This window comes from Perna viridis, chromosome 7, assembly GCF_037379345.1.
Source record: "Perna viridis isolate PV_CMFRI_1.1 ecotype Kerala chromosome 7, ASM3737934v1, whole genome shotgun sequence".
NCBI classification, from domain to species: Eukaryota; Metazoa; Mollusca; class Bivalvia; order Mytilida; family Mytilidae; genus Perna; species Perna viridis.
The window spans coordinates 5427972-5448932 of record NC_142451.1 but is presented as its reverse complement, the minus strand read 5'-3'; the positions used below and the strand labels follow the sequence as shown (position 1 = coordinate 5448932).

At 32.0% G+C, this 20961-nt stretch overlaps 1 protein-coding gene across 2 annotated transcripts in view; it reads left to right on the top strand.

Moving 5' to 3' along the window:
• Positions 1–9915: 9915 nt before the first annotated feature.
• LOC148611067 (tyramine beta-hydroxylase-like) overlaps positions 9916–20961 on the top strand; it is a 37170-nt gene continuing 26124 nt past the window's right edge. Inside the window, exons 1-2 of one of the 2 annotated variants that reach the window (XM_088591175.1) lie at positions 9916–10195; positions 10877–11068. In XM_088591175.1, coding sequence (XP_088447301.1) covers positions 10160–10195; positions 10877–11068 — 228 coding nt within the window. In that variant the 5' untranslated portion in view covers positions 9916–10159. The remainder of the gene's footprint in view (positions 10196–10876; positions 11069–20961) is intronic. The other variant, XM_088591176.1, reaches the window with a different exon arrangement.

The window sequence follows — 20961 nt, the reverse complement described above, 5'->3', positions numbered from 1 at the left end:
TTTGTATTGCGCTAGACTTTTTACTATTAGGCTTCTGAAACATGGTCATTTTGCTACAAGATTGAAGTTTTATTGTCGTCATCAACTCGTTAAGGTGTATCCATCTGCACAATGAGAACTGATTTGTTCAACATATCATAGTTTTTCTTTCCTCTTTCGTCTACTCCGGACTTGACTTGTTATGAGTAACTTGGCGGGCGTTTCTAGAAAATGCAGAGGGTGCTTGCCCTACCAGTACACCTAGTCCTTGCTCCCAGTTTTTAGTGGAGTCCGAGTTGCTCATTTATTTTTGTAATTTAGTATGTATTATTTTTATTATATGTCCTTTGTTGTGTTTTCCATGTCTGGTCTTTATCCCTGGATAACATTCTTCTGATTTCGGCTAGAATCTTGGTTCCCTTGATTACGCTTTGAAAATAAACTAAGGACCAATATAGGAAAAACAATGAAATTACAACAACTTGAAATTTTCATATTTTACAACAGTGTTGTATATTTCATCAGTATCTATATATAGAATTGGTACTGCATCATTTTCAACTTTGTCCAAAGGGGTCATATGATATATCATTTTGAAGGTCTCAATGAGCGCATTTCAAAACACAAAGTTTTAAACCTGATATTTCATACATATTCAAAGGGTAGGGTCAATAAGTGCAAATATTAAAAGTTCTTGAAGGTAAAATTGTCGCATATTAAATGAAAAGTCTTGAAGCGTACGTCCGAAATACTGATGTTTTCTCTACCAAAGTCGGGTTGAGTAGGGCCAATGAGTGCAGTAACTAAAATGTTTCCTATTGTTAGGTTGTCATATATCGAATGAAAGGTAGAAACAAATACGTCATAATCAAGTTTTATCAAAAAGAATCATGTTAATAAGAGCGAAAGACTAAAGTTCATATACAAGTAGGGAATCAAAGGTCATCAAGTGAGCATTACATAACTCACCATGAAAACCTGAACAATTGAAATTGAAATTTTGTTGTGAAGAAAAGCTTGTTTGGTTTTTTTTTTATCAAATAAACGGTTGTAACATGTACATTACAAGGCGAACATTTTCAAGGGAAAAACCTTTCAATGATTTACAAACAGTTGACATACTAGTTGGCCTTATCAGTTGTATAATTGTATCATCCTTTCGTCGTCGTCACCGGTGTCGTTGTTGGTGTCCGTTAACTTTAGTTTCTTTAGAAAACTTTAGTGAAACTCATCCAGTCTTTTTGAAAATAGCACATTGTTCTTGGGGACATGGCGGAGGGTCATGGTTTTTGGAGGCTTTTGCCCATCCCTTGTGGAAAAAGGGCTAAAAGGGGGAAATATGTTTTATTATTATAATTGATAGAAAAAACTTATTATTGATTCGATTTTTATGCTTCAGATGTCAATCTGTCCCTTTTAAAATTCTGCTTTAAATTTAGAGTTCAGAGAAAGCTTATCTTTTAACTGTTCGAACTTATTTTATTTTTCATAAGATTGCGAGCATCTTTTTATTGAATTCTTTTTTTTTTAAATCCATGTCTGCATTTTTTAATCAGATTTCGGATATCTCTTACAGTTTTTGAGTTGTAAGGTGTCAGATGCCCCCCCCCCAAAAAAAAAAAAATAAAATAAAATAAAAAAAATTAAATTTTGTACTGATTTAAAAATTTTGCTTTAAATGGATTCTTTAAAAAATCATGTCTGAGGTTTTTCAATTAGATTTCAGAAATCTCTTACCGTTTCAGGTTAAAAGGGGCTACACCCCAAAAAATCTACTTTTTTATTCTTTGTCCGATTCTGAAAATTTTTGATTAAATTAAAAATCTTGTGCTATATTGTGTCCAAACCGGTTGTCGTGTCCATAATTAACTGCAAGTCCCTATTTTTAAGTGCCAACACTTTCCCCAACTGCAAGGTTCGACCATTGTGGTCGTATCATGCTGTACTTTGCAAAGCTATTTATTATAATATGTCTGTCGAAAGTTAAAACTAACCAATTCTACCATATCAGTATTACTTATATGACTGTAATGGCTTAGATACAAAAAATGTATGCAAAAGACCTATACAAATTTGTTTTGCCATGACAAATCTGTTCAGTACTTCCTATCATTCCAGCTAAAATGAAGTTCCATATAAGAGTAATTATTCAATAATTCAATATAAATGTTACCACGTTTATGGTATAGCTATGTTCAGTTTACATAATCAATGGTAGTACATTACTCTAATAGCATATTGGCCTATATGATATAAGTAATAAGCGTTTGTCAGTTTGGATAGAATCTAATTATCCCAACCCAATCATGTCGAATGAGAGAAATTGTTCGGAAGACAATCAATAACCATTTATGTATTGAGTATCTTGTGTTCGGTAAAGCTTTACAACAGTTTAAGTGCAAGGAAGTGGGACACACAGCCCTTATTTTGGCTGCGTTTTTCACTTGAGTGTTTTTGATGTCATAATGTAGCTCCTTTAACTACTCTGTTCTGGCGGGGCTACTAAGTGGTTCTATTAAAAGCAACCTAGCAAACCCAGTAATTCACATCTGGGTGATTTCAGATATTTCAACAAATATTCATTATGATGAGATTTATTTTAAAATAATGAAAAATTATTTGACATAAAGACAAAATTTATTGCCCCAAATAAAATATTACTTCGAAAATTAATTCTTTGATAATATTTACCTTCCATCACTGTTTTCTTGTTAAACTTATCCTGATGCTTACACTTTAATTTATAAAATATGTGAAAATTAACCGTTTCAAAATATTGAAATTGTATCTTGTTTTTACACCCTGGCCCGCTGATTGTGTGATGTAAAAAAAAAAAAAGCTTCACAGTTAACGGAAAAAGAAAATGAAGGGGTTCAGAGGTGTAAAAAAAAAAAACAAAACAAAAATACAATTAAAACCGTGGTACCATTGAAGGGTTAAGCAGCAAAAACTCCATTCAAACCGGTGTGCCGTTGAAGGGTTAGCAGCACAAATTCAATTAATGTTGGGGTTCCATTGAAAGGTTAGCAGCACTAACACCATTAAAACCAGGTTGTCATTGAAGGCTCTATCAAAACCTGAGTGCCATTAAAGGGTTAACAGCACAAACTTCAGTTAAAACTGGGTTGTCATTCCAGGGTTCAGCAGATCCCGCTTCTTGTAAGACGCTTGTCGTAGAAAGATTTAGGCCCCACTTTTTGGACCTCTTGGTCCACTAACTGTTCCCTTTCTTGTTCAAAGCTGTAGATCTTCCATTGATCCCTGCCATAACTCACCATGATACCATTTTCTCTAAATTAATATATCGTAAATAAAATGTTTATCTATAAAGATATTGGATGGGTGGTTTCGTCGTACTTCGTCATCTATATAACCTCGAGAGAAGCAGAATTAAGGCTACATTTTTTTAAAATATTGCTAGCCGATGTAATATTATTTCAATACAGTAAGTGGCAGTAGACAACTATTCTCTGAAATATACAGACGCAGAATCTTCATTGAATTTAGGAGGAAGAGATGAAATTTCTATGAGTTAGATAAAATGTCAGTCGGTGATAACATCTTGTCCCCCTAATTCAATCTTGAGTGATTGAAATAAATCACTTGGCAGCCAATCGATAGTAATAAACAGTTGTGCAAATAAGAGATAATCTTAGAGATATGGCTGCTATATCTACTTACGAACAAGATATATATATATATATATATATATATATATATATATATATATATATATATATATATATATATATATATATATATATATATATATATTGCTTCTATTGCTATCTTCAGCAAGCCTTGCTGTAAGCGTGACAGTTATATTATTTTGAAAGATCTAATTAAAAAAATCTAGTATATCATTGAGAGTACGTGCGCATTCAAAAGGGTTTCGAAAGGTGTTTGTTATTAATTAGCCAATGTGGCAATAAACCCATCTATTATTGTCGAAACTAAAATTTGAAAAATCAGGTACGATATTGCGCGCTGGATATGAGTCTCCGGTATAAACGAGTTAAAAAATCTGGGGTTTTTTCTAATCAGGTTGGCTGTAGAAAGTGTTTTTCAGCATTTTAATTATAGAAAGCATAAAACTGTTACAGGTGCATTGCAACATATTTGTAAAACCTATTTCCCGGACAGCTGTACCGCGTGGGTGGTCTTGTCGTAGCTTGCTGTCCTCAGAAAGTCGTGGTCATACAAATGTAGTTACTGCATCTTCGAATTCATCAAGCTCGCCAATTAGTATTTCATTTGCGCCTTAAACCATATTTCAAGTGCGCCAAAAATAAATTATTGTATATGCGGCAATCAATGATGATTTTATATATTATAGTAATACTTGTACCTCTTCCAGCATTTTTTAATCTGTTACCCCTCCTCACTACGGGAAGGTGGAAGTAATAATGTTAAATTGATTTAAAAAAAACCAACTATAAAATCGCATTCATCATATACGATTTAATCATCATTTTTAAAAGAAACGTAAGGCCGTAAAGATTGCATTGTGTCCATCTTAGTACTTTAGTATATATATATATATATATATATATATATATATATATAGAGATCTATATATATATATATATATATATATATATATATAGACCTATCTATATATATATACATATGCAAATTTGTAGTCGTTCCCTCCGCGGGACTCGAACTCGTACCGCTGTGACATCTATGGCAACACCGCCTGCACAAAGTCCAGCGCCCTAGACCACTCTAGGCCACTAGAATCAGGTGCGTAGCCGAGGCCAAATTGAAGTGTAGGCAAAATTAGTGTAGGGGGTCATAGATGTCACAGCGGTACGAGCAGGTCCAGGGCGGAGCCCTGGTACGGGGTCCAGGGGGGGGGGCGAAGCCCCTTTCCGAAGCTCCGCGGACATAGCGTTTTATGCATCATTTATGCCTCTCCTGGATGTATTTTATCTCAAAAAAAAAAAAAGAAAAAAAGAAAAGAAGATATTGGCAAAATTAAGCGCAGGCAAAAGCTTTTTTGCCTAACGGCAGCTACGCGCCTGGGAATAGAGTCGTCACATTCTGAGACGTTTGTATAATATTGATTTGTTGTGACATGTATCAATAATTTGATCCTCTATCCTACATAATAACACCTAAGTGAACTGTCCCGTACTACCATACATCGTGTACTAAGTTACAGCCCTAGATTAATCCTACGAGGAGGAATGACCCGGCCAGCGAAAGCCTAGCTGGCCGAGTGGTCTAGGACGCTGGACTTTGTGCAGGCGGTGTTGCCATAGATGTCACAGCGGTACGAGTTCGAGTCCCGCGGAGGGAACGACCAAAAATTTGCATCGCAAATTTGACAGTTCTAACATCGTTGGGAATTTTTCAGACCTTTCTATGCGTTTACATATCTTCCCTGTATCAATTTGATCCGATGGAGCAGTGTAGTGAATAGAGTCGTCACATTCTGAGACGTTTGTATATATATATATATACTACTTTTAAGTAAGTTTTAACTTAGTACAAATCGTTTAAACTATACCTGGAAACTATCGCAAACGAAATAATTAGTCTTTGGAGTGAATATTTCAAAAATTGGTGTAAGCATGACGCCCGCACTCGAAACGAGATAGAGAGTTGAGTGGTTAAATAAATATCGTAACAATATTACCGAACTTATGATCAGGAATCAGGAGTTCAAACCTGCAAAATCAAGGATACATCGGAAAATGTGTAATTAGCAGCTATGTTCGAAGCTTTGTACAAATATTTCAGAGTGAAATAGTTGGTTAAACATGATACATATGACACACAGACACTTTTTTATGTATATTTAAAACCGAACAGAAACACGTACGGAATGTATCTGATAACTTTATAATTCAACACACATTAATTATAAGTAAGCAATGAACTGCACTCAAAATATGAGTTCAAGTGTATTTATTTTTGCTGAGCCATGATTTGTTACTAAAAGGCAGATACATTGTATATATGGATCCCGAGTACACGACTTTATTTATCAAGTCGATTCTTGTACCTTTACAATTGTACATATTATACTTGTATCATGTAAAATATGCAGCTCCACTAGCCTTGTTAAAGTTTAATGACACCATCACAACATTGAGAAGCACGTATTAATTGGGTATTTTTTTATATAAGGAACACAATAGGCAAACGTCAGTCTTTGACACAAACTAGACTGATATTTTTATCTCATCTGACAGATATAAGGAAAAAACATTTGACAGTTAATAAATTGTAATAGCGACAGCATTACGTTGATTTTTTTAAAGTATAAAAGCGAAACTTCGATTTTTCTAAAATTCGAATTCAATCGTTGAAGTGGAAACTCGTTCATTGTAGACGGATATTGTCATCAGTTTGTAATACGTATGAAGATATGTTTTGATACCTTCCTCGATGATTTTGGATTCCGTTAATGACCTGCTCTGGATTGTGACACTCAACAGTTGTATAAAAGGAAAACTACACTCCGTCGTCGATAAATAAGAGCTACAAGTTCGAGGTTAACCTGATTTTTATGCTGTTTTTTTTTCAGTATCCGCTGTTTCTATTCCAAATATCTCGACTTTGCCCTTAGATGTGTAACTTCGTTTTAAGCTGTTTTTTTTTCGCCTTAAATTAAAGAAAATTTGACTTTGAGGACATAATAATCGAATGATAGATAGGTGAGATGATTAATATAACGAAAACATGAATGATCCCTCACTTTTTCTTCTTTCATTTTGATACGAGAAATGTATTTTGTTCCAAATTTTAGCAAACGTGTTCTCCATCGTACATCTTACTATCTTTTAAGAAATTGCTAAATGTATTCTAACATGACCAGATGTTATATTAATTCCTAAAGTCTCAGTGCTGTATTTAGGCCCATTTAGTATTCTTACCGTTTTCTGTCAGCATGCTTTATAGATTATTCTTGTAAGTGACTTTTTCGAGACGGTGATTATTGTGTATAATCTTTTGTCATTCAAAGAAACAGACTGGATGAACAATACTCATTTCAATAAATATTAAATCAAGCGCTATTTAGTCATATTTCATTTCCTATACTAAGTGAAGCATTGTTAAACGACTACTATGTGCCATATATTTATACCAGTGTAATAAATGGCCGTTGATAGGTCGAAATAATTTTTCAACTTTAAGTAAACAATTAAAATATTTATCGACTAAGCATATCTCACCGATAACAAATCACTAGTGATGTTATTAGAAAAGGGACCCGTATAAAATACATTAGTTACAACTCAACATAAAAATTATGCAGATTCTTTAGGAACACCATGATTCACAGAAATTAAATACTGCTGACGTACGTGTACTTTTATTTCATTCCAGAAACAACACTTTTTATACTTTTCAGTAAAGGTCCAGTATGCACGGAGAATAAAGATTTAATCATTTAAGAATTAGTAACTGAATTTATATATTTTTTAAATTTTTAGTATGGCCACATTTAGTCTAAATTCATCATGCTATATCATTTCATATTATTTCATGTTGTTTTACGAATACAATAGTATTTTTCTCTCAAAATGCCAGAGTCTTACATGGATTTGATTTAAGTGGTATACAGAGCTTAGTTCTCAGAGCTTATTTTCAGGCAGCTTTGATAGTTAGGCATTGTACGATGGTTATATAAATCTCATTATTCGATCTAAAATATAAAAATCATTTGGCATTCAATCAAGAACAACACAGAGTTCTTTTCATTTTAATATATGACTTCTTACTTTTCCTTTTAGTCTATTTGCAGCAGTAGGAAAATTGTTTGGATTTTTTTTAGTCCAAATTGCCTTTCTCTCGCTGCTCATTCATTTATATTTTCATATTTACCCCAAACTTTGATTAAAGGTTATGATGATGTTGGATATAGTGGATTCAGTATCACATCTTTCTATACTGATTACTGCTTATCTATTCTTCCTCCTAACGAGCTAATTCAGTTTTGATAAAAGTTGAAGAACATATTGGTGTGTTAGCATCTATAACGAGTTTTCCCTTTTGATTGAGATATATGTTTGTAGCTTAAATATCAGCTGTACGAACGAGAAAGAGTTTGACAGACAATCAATTGAATGTTTTTTTTTCCCACATCAGATACAAATTATGTGAAGCAAACTATTTTAAATAACAAAACACATTTCAATATGCATGACCACTCTTTACTCGAGCTTCAGATCGACATGGATACCGTCTCTTATAGTTTTTTGAATCAAGGGTATTCCTACTTCCTTGCTCGTTGTCAAACACTGTTGAGGCACCTGATCCTTATTTTGATGATGGATGACTTGCTATTGTACTTTATTTTACACTATTGAATGCAAGCCGTTTTAGCCACGTGGTTTCAGCGTGTTTGTTTTCAAAGGGCTGTAGTCCAAACAACACACGACAACCTAGATGGCGGTCTCATTGGAGGAAAGGAAGAGTCATCAAGGGAACCAAGATTCTAGTGGAAATCAAACTCCAGGTGCTGAAGATATGTTGCCACAGATGAAAGGAAAGTTTACAGTACGGAATGAAATGCCATCGCGTTAGTCGTAGAGTTTGGTCAATAGATTTCCTTTACCACCGATCTATATGTGTAGGTCAAGATATGAGGCTGACTTCACCGAGTCTCTCAAGTTCTTTCGGGTAGATGCGATGTATAAAATGCCGAAACTAAGATTTTGTAATGATATATTTAAGTCATATACATACCGGAAAGTCAGATTAAGAACAGTAACAATTGTTCTTTAAAACTTAAACTATTTACACTTTGGCAAGTAGCTAAACAGTTTTAAATAAAGTATTTAAAAGTATTCAAGTACTTACCGCAGCTATAATAAGTCAAATGTTTGAATTTGAAGTCTACTGCTGTATATTGCTTCAATGAGACAGTAAATCAGTTTGTGGGGTTGGAGAGTTACTTCCCTTTAATATCGCCATTTTCTTGATCCTATCTTTAGTGTTTGAGTGTTAGAATTAAATGAAAGAAGAGAAACACCAATGCCGACATTGAATTGGCGTGCGATTCATCCATTGATTATAAATATGTGCAAGACCTCAAGACTTTTTATTGTTTTATAAGGCTCATCCATCCCAGAAAAAAAACCAGACAGTATTCATGTCTATGAAAAAAAAAATACTCTTGATAAAAAACATGAAATAAAACAAATGAGAAAGCTCTGCATTGCTGTGGGTAAATCTCTTAATGCAAATTGTCCATAAAATTGTATTAGAACCTAATGTTTTTATGTTGCCGCAAAATGAATTTTATACTAAACTAGATCGTAAATAACTGAAGTTGCATAATTAACGTATGCATATCAAAACTTGAGTGTTGACAATACTGTTGCTTAAGACCAATACTGCTACTTCATCTGTGGCAAAAAATATTTAATCTCTTGACGCTTATTTGTAAAATATAATCGGGTTATAAAAAGTAAAAAGTACCTTTTCTCTATTTTAACAAAAAATCGTACTTCTCTGTTACCCCCTGGTTGATTATAACGACCACCAGGTGTTTTGTTGTTGAGAGATGCTGGCATTTATTTTGATATGTTTTGGTATGGTATGAGTAATCGTGAAAGTACTGAAGAAAGTACCATAACATATATTGCATGTTATAATTTATTGAGTTAAACGTTGTAACATCAAAAAGCATACTCCCAGCTGATAACAATGTTCATTTAAAAAACAACATGCCATAATGTTTAGGCTTTCAAATCTAATTTAGATATAAACATCATTATATTGTTCAGAATATTCAAATACATCTCTGTTTTTCAAATTGCAAAAATACTTCATGTCTGCGTTTTGGATAACAGAGACACTGTTTCATACTTAAATATCAATGCCAATTTTCCACAACTTAACATTTCAGTTCGTCAGTAAAATTTAATTAGCAAACATTCTTCAATTTAAGAAAGTGGTTTCTATCATAAATTGAGGATTTCAATTATTATGTTGCATGGATTGACTGCTAAAACCGTTTTTCAAACGCATCTATTGGATTTGTTACGAGATTATTAACCCAAAAGGATTCTAAATTTATAAGGAAAATCATTGCATCAGGAACAAATTGGTGGAAGTTTTATTTGTTAATATTTGTCAATATCTCTGAGAGCTCTTGACGTTTTGATTATAAAGATTTCCTACAGAATTACGTCAACCGCCAAAAAAACAATGAATTAAGATGCGAACAGTAGCGAGAATGGCTTACAGCTCGAAGGTATGTTAATATTTTTCTTTTGCTCATTTTATTAAACTGCTTTATTTGAGAATTTTGCAAAACTCAGCCTTTGAACAGTGCCGTATCATGTCATTCTAATGTCAAAGGTAAAGTATGGTTCATTTATCAAAATTTTGCATTTATGTACAATTTTCAGTTGATTGAAGTTTTTGTCCCTGAAAAGACAGGCACCTGCGTGATGCTTTAATGGAAGCAAGTATCATGCAACAGGGTTCTGTTGCTACAAGATTGAAGTCATCACTACAGAAATTATTTGGTCATCATCATGAACTCGTGGATCGTTATGGTGTATCCATCTGCATAATGAAAGTTGATTTGTTCAACGTGTCATGTTCTCCTTTCCTCTTTCTTCTACCTTGGACTTTTTATGAGCAACTCGGTGGGTGTTTCAAGAAAAGCAGAGGATGCTTATCCTACCGGTGCACTTGGTCCATGCTCCAAGTTTTTTAGTGGAGTCCGAGTTGCTCATTTACTTTCGTTACTTTGTATGTATAATTTTGGTTATTTTATGTTCTTTATTTTGTATTTTTGTCCGTATATGTCCTTTGTCACTGGATTACATTGTTTTGATTTCATCTAAAATCTTGGTTCCCTTGATTACATTTGGATATATTTAACCTTGATTCGGTTAATAAATTTTCTTCATGATTCTCAAAATAGGTTATCGTGATTTCGTTTATTCTGTCAACACCATGCTGCCTGGGTTTTAAGAAATTTCAAAGCCAAATTCCAAATGGAGATAGAGTTGCCAATCCTTGTACAGAGAATGAATGGCAAGGTGTTGGACACGAACATTCAAACGGGGGCGGAGAAAGGAATCCATTCGGGCAAGATTTTAAGAAATCAGGAATGGTAAGTGAACACCATATGTAAACATTTCTTGTCTTATACTGACAATTTGAAAGAAAAGGTCGTGCCTTTTCTTAAAGCATTTCACAAAACTGATATTATTGAAAGTTAAAATGTAGATAACGGAGGTCTTTATGTTATTGTAATTTAAAATGTTTTAGCTATGTATAAAATAAATTAGTCGATGAAACAAGAGTGTTACATTTATATTTTACGTAAAATATCTTGTGTAAGTTGTTATGATTCCATTTAATTCTCTAATTTTTTTCTCTAAAGCTCAATTTGACACAGTATAACTCATCTGACTTTTGGGTTCTGTTTTACTTTGAAACAAAATTATTGTTTGGGTCTATAGTCTATAATAAGAACTATGACTTTAATTGTGCCATCCAGTAGGATGTTACCACACTCCACAGTCACTAGTTATGGTTATTGCAATATGGTGACGGCTGGAATGAAGGGTCGCCATATTGGGATTATAAAAGTCATAGGCTGGGATGATAAATATCATAGGTTTTCTGATTGTTTTCGTTGATATTTGTCATTCTATTTTCATCAAATAATAAAATATGGAGACGTCATTGCTTGTCAATATCAAACAAGGAGTAGCGAATTACGATTATCTTCTCCTTATTTTCTTACCGGAATTACTACTTTTTTTTTTTAAATATCATTATCTCGAAATATTTGACAGCGATTTTCTGAGTATCGATACCTTATATTGTATCGATACAACACACATAGGATGTAACGGTGTAAAGAGTAATCAAGGGAACCAAGGTTATAGCTGTAATCAAAAGAATGTAATCCAGGGACAAAGACCAGACATGAAAAACAGACATACACAACAAAGAACATAAAGTAACTAAAATCATAGATTCAAAGTAACAAAAGCAAATGAGCAACTCGGATTCCAATAAAAACTAGGAGCATGGACCAGGTGCACTGGTAGGGTAAAAAAGGAAATAGTTCATACCATTTTTTACAAATGAAGAGCTGGTAAACAGTCAACTCGTTCAGATAAACCAGCACTATAGTCCCGACTAAATTAAAACAAAATAAAACTTATAGGCTTTTGAATATTTATTTTTTAACTCGATTGAGAACTTCATATTTTTGAATTTATCCTTTCTAAGAGTATTCAAGGGAACTAATTGCACAATTATTCTAGTAATATAGAAAAATTACAAAGCTACACGGAATAAACCACCAAGGATGTTCAGCAGATGATAATTCCTGCACAACATGACACCCATATTGTATTTATCACACATCTGCTATATCTTATCAAGTTATATAAGAACGCTACTCTCCATATAATTGTTTTTACAAACTTTCTGGAATAACCTGACAAGACAAACCTTAAAACAAACTTGACTTCTTCGAAGCATGGTACTTCTGGTTTAACTCTCCCTTTCAATTGAAGTACCACAAATTCTTAGGTTTTGTAGATTGTTATCAGACGTAAAATAAATTAATCTACAGGTGTACTTGACTGGTTAAGTGGGCATTAGATAAACATTGGAAACTTTGAGAACCATTATCAGCGCTACACTTGCAGTTAATGATTTCAATCTAACTTTGAAATAAAGTATTTGTCGAATAATCTCTCAGATTTATATATTTTATATATGAGAGGGCACCATGTATATTACTGAATATAGATTTGAAGTAGAGTTTAAAGAATGGTATATTGAATCAAATATTATTATTTTGTCTCATTAATTAACGGTGTTTGTAGTTACCTTTGGTTCATGGTGCTTACTAAAGAGAATATTATTTTAAAGCTCAATATTGCAACTTTTGAAAATCATTTGAATTTCAAACATGCATATCAAAATTCTTATTTTATTCCTTCATTGAGGAGTATTTAGCCGGCGTCTAATGAAGAATTGTACTTAATTTCAAAATCTGTGCACAACAATGCAAACCTTTTTTGTATTTAGAGAATAAATTGCGATTACAATGCTTTTTTTCCAAATTTATCATCTCACACCTTCTCTAAAACACCATGCCAAGTCGCAGTAGTATAAGTTCTGACAATACATGATACCTGTCAGCCTATTACCTACAATTTATGCTAAAAGATGAATATCCTTTTAACTATACATAGTACCTTAACAATAAAAAAACAACTTATCAGTTTATCAGGATTCTTGCAGATTGTCAGATAATTTAAGAAACATTTATTGTGTTACAATACTTTAAACAGATATTTCTAGTTTTTTAGCTTAGCATATGTGTAATCTAATGACTTAAAAACAATTTTTCATGGATTTCTACATGTTTATAAAGTGGAAAAGTAAAAATAAATTGAACAATTTTCTATTCTTTTAGCTTTTGACAATTCTTTGCTTATTTAAAAAAAAACTCATCAGAGCTTAAATCATCTCAAATATTGTAAAATTTTCCAATCAACGCATGTAGAGCGACGACATTTTTTGGTTGTCTGTTTGTTTTTGTTTATGATTTTGGTTTTAGTGAATGTCGATTTTTGATAAAACTTTTGGCATTTTAAAAAATGCTTTTTTTGGCAATATACCGAACAAGCTCAGTGGATCGCTTATGCACTGCTTAAACTGTCGTAATGAAAGAATTGTCTTAATTGCAATATTGATTCTTTTTAGTGGAGTCCGAGTTCCTCATTTACTTTTATAACTTTGTACGATTTTTTTTGTTTTGTTTATCTTCTTTGTTGTGTTTGTCTGCTTTTCCATGTCTGGTCTTCGCCCCTGAATTCTTTTGATTCTTGGTCCCCTTCATTACTCTTTCTTGCTCTTATCATGTGATATAAGCATTAATTTAACCTTAATTACATAATGCGTTTTCAAGGCAAGTACGATGATATGCTATATTCTTTTTATTTAAATAAAGCGTCTTAAACATGTTAGATTATGACAAAACAAACCGCCATTATATCACTTGTCTTCTAAAGACACCATTCTATTTCATTTATTTGATTTTTAAAAATAAGCGGTGATACTTCGAAGTCAATCAGTCAAAAGGTTTTATTTACACGACAGAAATTACACATCTGATTATATGTTCATATAATTTTATCGATGTGGTAATGAGAAATTGCCCATTTAAGTACAGTCAAACCTCAGTAGCTCGAACTCCAAGGGACCATTGGATTGTGTTCGAGTTATCAGGAGATCGAGAAATTGAAGTTCGTCGAATTCCGGATTTTTCATTGCCGGTCAGAGTTCGACTTTATCGTTAGAAATTGCTTACTTCCTACGAAGTTTTGTTAGTTCTTGGATATTTTTCATTTACTTTTGGAAGGTTGTGTTGATTTGTTGAGATTAAAAATGCTGTTTTTGCTTTTAAAAACGTTCAGAGTTCGAGTGCATTGCTTAATAATTAATTAGTTAATTAGACATTAAAATTTTCTTTCAAGCTTTCATCATGCCGACGTCGGAACATTCTCGAACTTCAATCAGTACTATGCAGATTTAAAACTATCTAATTAGTGATAACTTATATATTACATGTAATTAACTAAAATGGCACTTTGATTAATGATAGGGTTACTGTTTTTCTTTTTTTTTTTTTGTACTTTTGAATTGTGTTCAAGCCATCCGAGTACGAGCGAGTGAAGTTCGACTGTATATTTAATATACAGTATATTACATCTTACATCATTACGTTAAAATCTATATCACAGGCTGTATCAATATGAGACTCATATATCACTCCAAGGGCCTACGGCCCGTGGGGTGATATAACTCGAGGTAAAGATATTTGAAAGAGCATGTGATACAAATTTTAACATGCCATGTTCATTATACATGTCTCAGATATTTTAACCATACTTTAAGTATGGTCTGTGAAAGGGTGTGATATAGGTTTAGGGGTATGATATAGTGTAAGCGATATCTAGGTGTAGGGGTGTGATATAGGGTATGCAATATACGGTAGACTATTTAGGGTTTAAACAAACACTTATAATGCATATACAAATAAGTTATATTTGAATCTAAATATATGATATAAAGTTTTATCTATAATATCAATATTAAATTGCCAATATTAGTTATATTTTTATTGACTTTCAGCAGGAATTGCCCGTTTAACCACATTTTAATTAACATTGAATTTTGTTTTAAAAAAAAAACTGTTATTATTCTTAATAGCCACATTTTTCTTTATTACCAATCGAATTGAAATTTTATGTATATTTCAAATGACAATGTTAGTCATACTGACCATGACATCACATACAGAAAGAATAGTTCCATTCTAGTTTTAAAAGGAATTAACGACAAGTTTTACCGGCATTACTTATTGCATTTTTAATACTGCTGATACTTTAAGTTATGACCTTCAAAACACAGGAATACCAATCAAATATATTGCAAATTTCGGTATGCTGTACACATGTTTCAAAAAGTAACCACTCATCGGCAGCATTATAATCAAAAATAAAGACAGATCTAAATCCAAACCTGAATTGTAAACAAAAAATACTCCAAACCTAAACTATAGAAATATGAAGCAAAATTCATCCAAAACTGTTTATTTTTTGTGTTATGTCTTTATGACCGTGAACAATTATATTTTAGTAGTACTCACTAGCAAAAGCGAAGACAACAACTCTTTCTTTACCACAAGTTAAACGTAATGTAATTGCATTTATAAAAAATATGATAACATTTTTTCTAAACATTCAATCATCAGAAAAATTATTTTCTTACAATGATATTGGACTGAAGATAAAAAAAATTACCTGACAGAATTTCACAGATTTTTGGGAGCTTAACAGAATAAGTTCCAGCTAAACACCCAAAAGGTGTTACCAAATATTTGAAAACCTTTAATCAATACTTTTGAAAACCGATTGGTTAAACGTATCATAGTTTTCCCTTCCTCTTTCGTCTATCCTGGACTTGACTTTCAAGTGATATCCGAGTTTCTCATTTACTTTATTACTTTGTATGTATTATTTTGGTTATTTTTCATGTTCTTTGTTGTATATGTCTGTTGTCCATGTCTGGTCTTTGTCCCTGGATTACTTTATTTGATTTCTGCTAGAGTCTTGGTTCCCTTGATTGCTTTTTAGAATTACATTTTGTACTGCATACTTCGAATGCTTATTGAATCTCATTTACATGACCTCGATTTTGTTTTTCCCTGGTAAAACATTTGATTGGACTGTCCTCTACAGCTGATTACCTTAATATTCGTTGACATCAAAAGTTAATAGTTCTCCTATTAACAAAATATGTCATTTTCTGAATTAGCAGTACTTATATGCTATATGCTCTATTATGAACTATCTACTGATTATGTTTCTAATGGGGATTTATCGAAAAAAAAATATTGTTATATTTTTTTTGCTAGTTATCTTGTTAGCACTTAACATTTTAAAGTTTTTTTCTCTGAACATCTTTGTCAATCAGGGAAAACCCCCGCGTATTGCATTTCAATTAAACTATTCACAATGCATGTGTTAGAATCAATGTGATTCCCATAAAAAATGGATTATATAATGAAGAAAATATCAATACAAATGATTTGTGATAATTTGTTTTGGGTATCATCTTTAAACCTTATCTCGAGCTGAACGACGGTAGTCATCTGGGTACAAAAATGCATGACAAGTTTGACGATTTTGATTTTATAATAACAAATTTCCCTTTTATATGCATTGATACTCCAGATTTCCAATCGCACTGTGTTTATATTTTTTCAGTTGTAAAGGTATGTCAGTGCTATTAACCGCTATTTCGAATTCTTAATGCGGAATTGTTATGTGGGGGACAGGTTTTTGGATTAAGGTTAAAAAAATACATCCCGCTACTTAAAACAACCGAAAACAAAATCTTATTGAGAAATGCTTTGTTATGACAAAACAATTAAAAGTCAATAAACCGGAAATGTATCTATACAATTCGGTTTAACCCACCATTTCTTTGTAATTGCTTTGACCAAATCAGGACCATTGCCACTGTTTACAATTTTCCGGTTTTTTGCCTTGATATTGCGGCTTGATAAACGGGTTTTCTTTCTTTTGAATATTCCTTTTTGATTTTCACCTACAAATTTATTATTATAAGTTCGGTAATTTTATTAGAAAGGTAGAAACCGAGTTTGAAATTCCTATCAATCAGTTTTCATATATGCTATTTCAAACTGAGTACCTCAACGAAATCATAATTTTACTAATGCAGGGAGCTTTTGTTCATTCAAATGTAATGTTTTAACAAGACTCGATTGAAAAAAAACTGTTACAACGATCATCTTTTAGTTCTAAATAATGAATAATCAATACATTTATTTGTGAAAAGCATAACACCTTTTAGGGGACCAGCGAAATTGTAGGTCAGATCAAGCCAAATTTTGAAGTCCTTCCATTATATAGGTAAAGCCAAATTTGAGGCCAGGCTGTACCGTGTCCGAATGATGAGACCAGGCACACTATTTGAGTATGCCATATTACCCCCACAGTGATTTTGAAACGATGCATATATTGTCTGCTTTTTTGCTCTAAACGACTTCTTTGTTCTAGGTGTATTTTGTCTTATTGGATACAACAGGATAACTGAATTTCATTTTTCTGTAATAAATAAGGTAATATCCTTTGAAAAAACTGCCACTTGACGTAACATTGTGCTTGATTTATGCTTAGAATTTAAAATTGAATCTCAAACCAAGTACGCTTTCAAGATGCAATATTGAACTTTGAGATTTAGAAATCAAATCTCACGAAGTAAATGGATTTAATAAATGAAATTTGTGGTTCGTCTAAAGAAACACTTGGTTTGGAAGTTCTATACTTTGTCTGAACTTACGTCATAAGACTAACTTAATTTAGGTGAAAATAAGGACGAATTAGTTTGCTATAAATTGAAGGCTAAAGTATGTTGAATAATAAATCGTACCTATATAACCCCAAAACACCTACAACAATTTCATTTTTCAATATGAAACTATTCCAATTCTTATGGACCAGTTAATATTTGTATTGTGAACTTAATACTCTGGCAAAACCAGAATTATTGTCATTGTCTGTATGATTCTGTAAGACATAAAGAAAATGAACAACAAAACAAAGAAAACCACCTCGTTAAGCCACAACGACATTATCATTTTTATGCGTATACAAAAATATGAAATAAAAAATAAGAAAAAAACAACTTATAATACTAGATAACAAAGTTAGTCAAGCTCACAGAAATAAAAAAAAAATAACTTAATAAATGAATGAACGTGAAGCTAAAGATTCTATATATAGATAAGAAACGTATATATCTCTAGGGCGTTAAGACCTATATATTCAAAATATGTTATAGCTGCAAGTTAATCCCTCGATTTAAATATTTTCATTATTTTCTAATGGGATTAATATTTACATACATTCTTATCTGCTTAATGCTTATTATAACTTAAGCGTACTATTTTAGTGTTAAGGAAACTTGGTAGTATAGAAAGAATTATAAAACAGCAATGTCGATCGAATATTTACATACAAAGCATAATCTTTATTAGCTACATCTAAAGCAATGAAATGCCTCATAATATGGTTTCATATCAGTAAAAAACTTGAGGTCGTAAATTTGATTGCTTTTGTACATAAATTTCCGACAGTTCGTCAAAATATTTGTGAAACGTTCGAGATAACAGTATGATAGAAGACATGTGTTGGGTGATATTTTATTTTGTGGATCACCCTTGCAACACATATTTTATCATGTAATGAATTACCGCGCTTTCGACTTTTTATATGATTAATGTATAATTTTTAATTTATCACATTTGAAACTCTCATATACCTGCCTCGAATACGACATTGGAATTTTCGTAGGACCGCAAAAAGAAATTGCAAGGTGCCATACTAGGAAAACAACCAAAAAACAAAAAAAACAAAAACAAAAAATCAAAAACAAAAACAAAAGAAAAGAAAACTGGCGGTGATTAAATTTGGGGTTTATGGTTTGAACCGTTTCTAAATTGAGGTAAAAAGTGCCATATATCAGAATTTTCCGAATTTTATCGTAAAATTAAATTTCATTGTAATTGTTATCGTTATTATTATAACTTAGACAACAACAAAACAAACGTAGGACAAAATAAGAGAAAAAAATATGGAATAATATCACGACAAAAAAAGTGTTCATTTTATTGTAAGCCAACGTTCCATTACAGTACTTGAATGGGGAAAACTTCCCATTCTATGGTATATGGGGATGGGGAATGGGGAATGGGGTATTGGGGAATTAATTTTTTAAAGTATTTATTGATATGGAAAAAAATATTAAATTTAATTTAAAAAAATACAAAACATTTTGATGAATTGAAAAATATATAACATAATATGATAATATACATATTTGATAAGAAATATGTAATGGCGATTCTTTGTAGTATAGGGACATTTCTATGGGGATTGGGACAATGGGGAATGGGGACTGGTATTACGGTGTATGTGGGAAGTTTATTCAAGTGCTGTTCCAGAAATTGAAAAAAACATCTTCAAATGCCATATGAATGCACAGACCACAAAATGCTATGTTGCTAATGGTTAAAAAATACAAAAGATATCCGATTCTGATGCAATACTTAAATTGATACAAAAACACATTTAATATAAATGAAGCTTTATATAAGATTTTACGTTTTGGCGATACTCTTTTTCCATGAGGTGTCTAATACATGATTCATTCTTCTTTGTTTACTGGTTAATAACCAAAATGCGCCTGCAACGGAAGGTGGATTAATAGAGCCTTGTTGTGTACCTGGTTAAAATGGAACCTTTATCTAACTTAATCAAATATTACATTGGAAGTTCCTGTAAATGTTAGTATGTACAAATTAAAAAAGGCATTTGTATATTCGGATAAGAATCGATAGCATTTGTATAAACAATTTGAAAAGTACATGTAGTTGTAACATATGGTAATCCACATTTTAATTCAGTTTGGAGGTTGTGGTTCATTTACAGAAAATGTTAAGACTAAATTTTATTTTGATATATTTTTTCTGTGAGGCAGCCGTTGAATTCGGTCTTAACTTAAGTTTACTTAATTTAAATTGAATATTAAATGTTTTTTTGGCTTACATTCTAAAACGCGTATTTGTAAATAGCATTCGCTGTTTTTCCGTCAAACATCATATACATAGTATTATATCACGCTTAAGTAATATTTCCTCAGTATTGGAGAAGGCATATCAGTTTAACGAAAGTTCCGTTGATATTGAACGTTCCTAATTTACCGCTGAACTTGAACCATTCTACCAGATTAATAAGTCCGATTTACAACATATGTTTTGCTTTGGTGTCATAATGTTGCATCTTTAATATCAGACTGTTGTAGTTTACGCTGTTAAAAATGATAGAAAGTTTACTAACAAACATAAAGTATAGAACGATTAAAACACAAACATTTATGATAAGAAATGTCAGCCACATTAACAATTAGTCTATCACTTCTATGTTAAAAACAAGTTATTATGTAAAACTGTGCATGTACATTGTTTTCTTCATTATTATCATCATTTCCATAATCTTACAGTGGCTGTCCATTTCTTATCTCTGTAAAGGGGTAAAAACTAGTTCATCTCTATGGTAGTTGGCCAGGACAGAACAAAACAGTGTTTTAAGACCTAGTAAAGGGAAATTATTTTGAATAACCTTCATGCTAGTTAAAACACCTTTATTACAAGAAACACTAGTGGCATTTTTGTTTTTATACAGCAGCATCTTTAGATATATTTATGAATACCATTATCGTTATGCAAATAAAAAAAAATCTGACGCATTCCACGGCTCATAACAGAGCTTTCGGTTTGGATTCTCGGTACTTGACATTAATATTTTGATGTAGATATAGGCAGCTATCGCAGAGTTCAGATACAAAAACACCTTATCTAATATTTATAATCTTGTATTATTC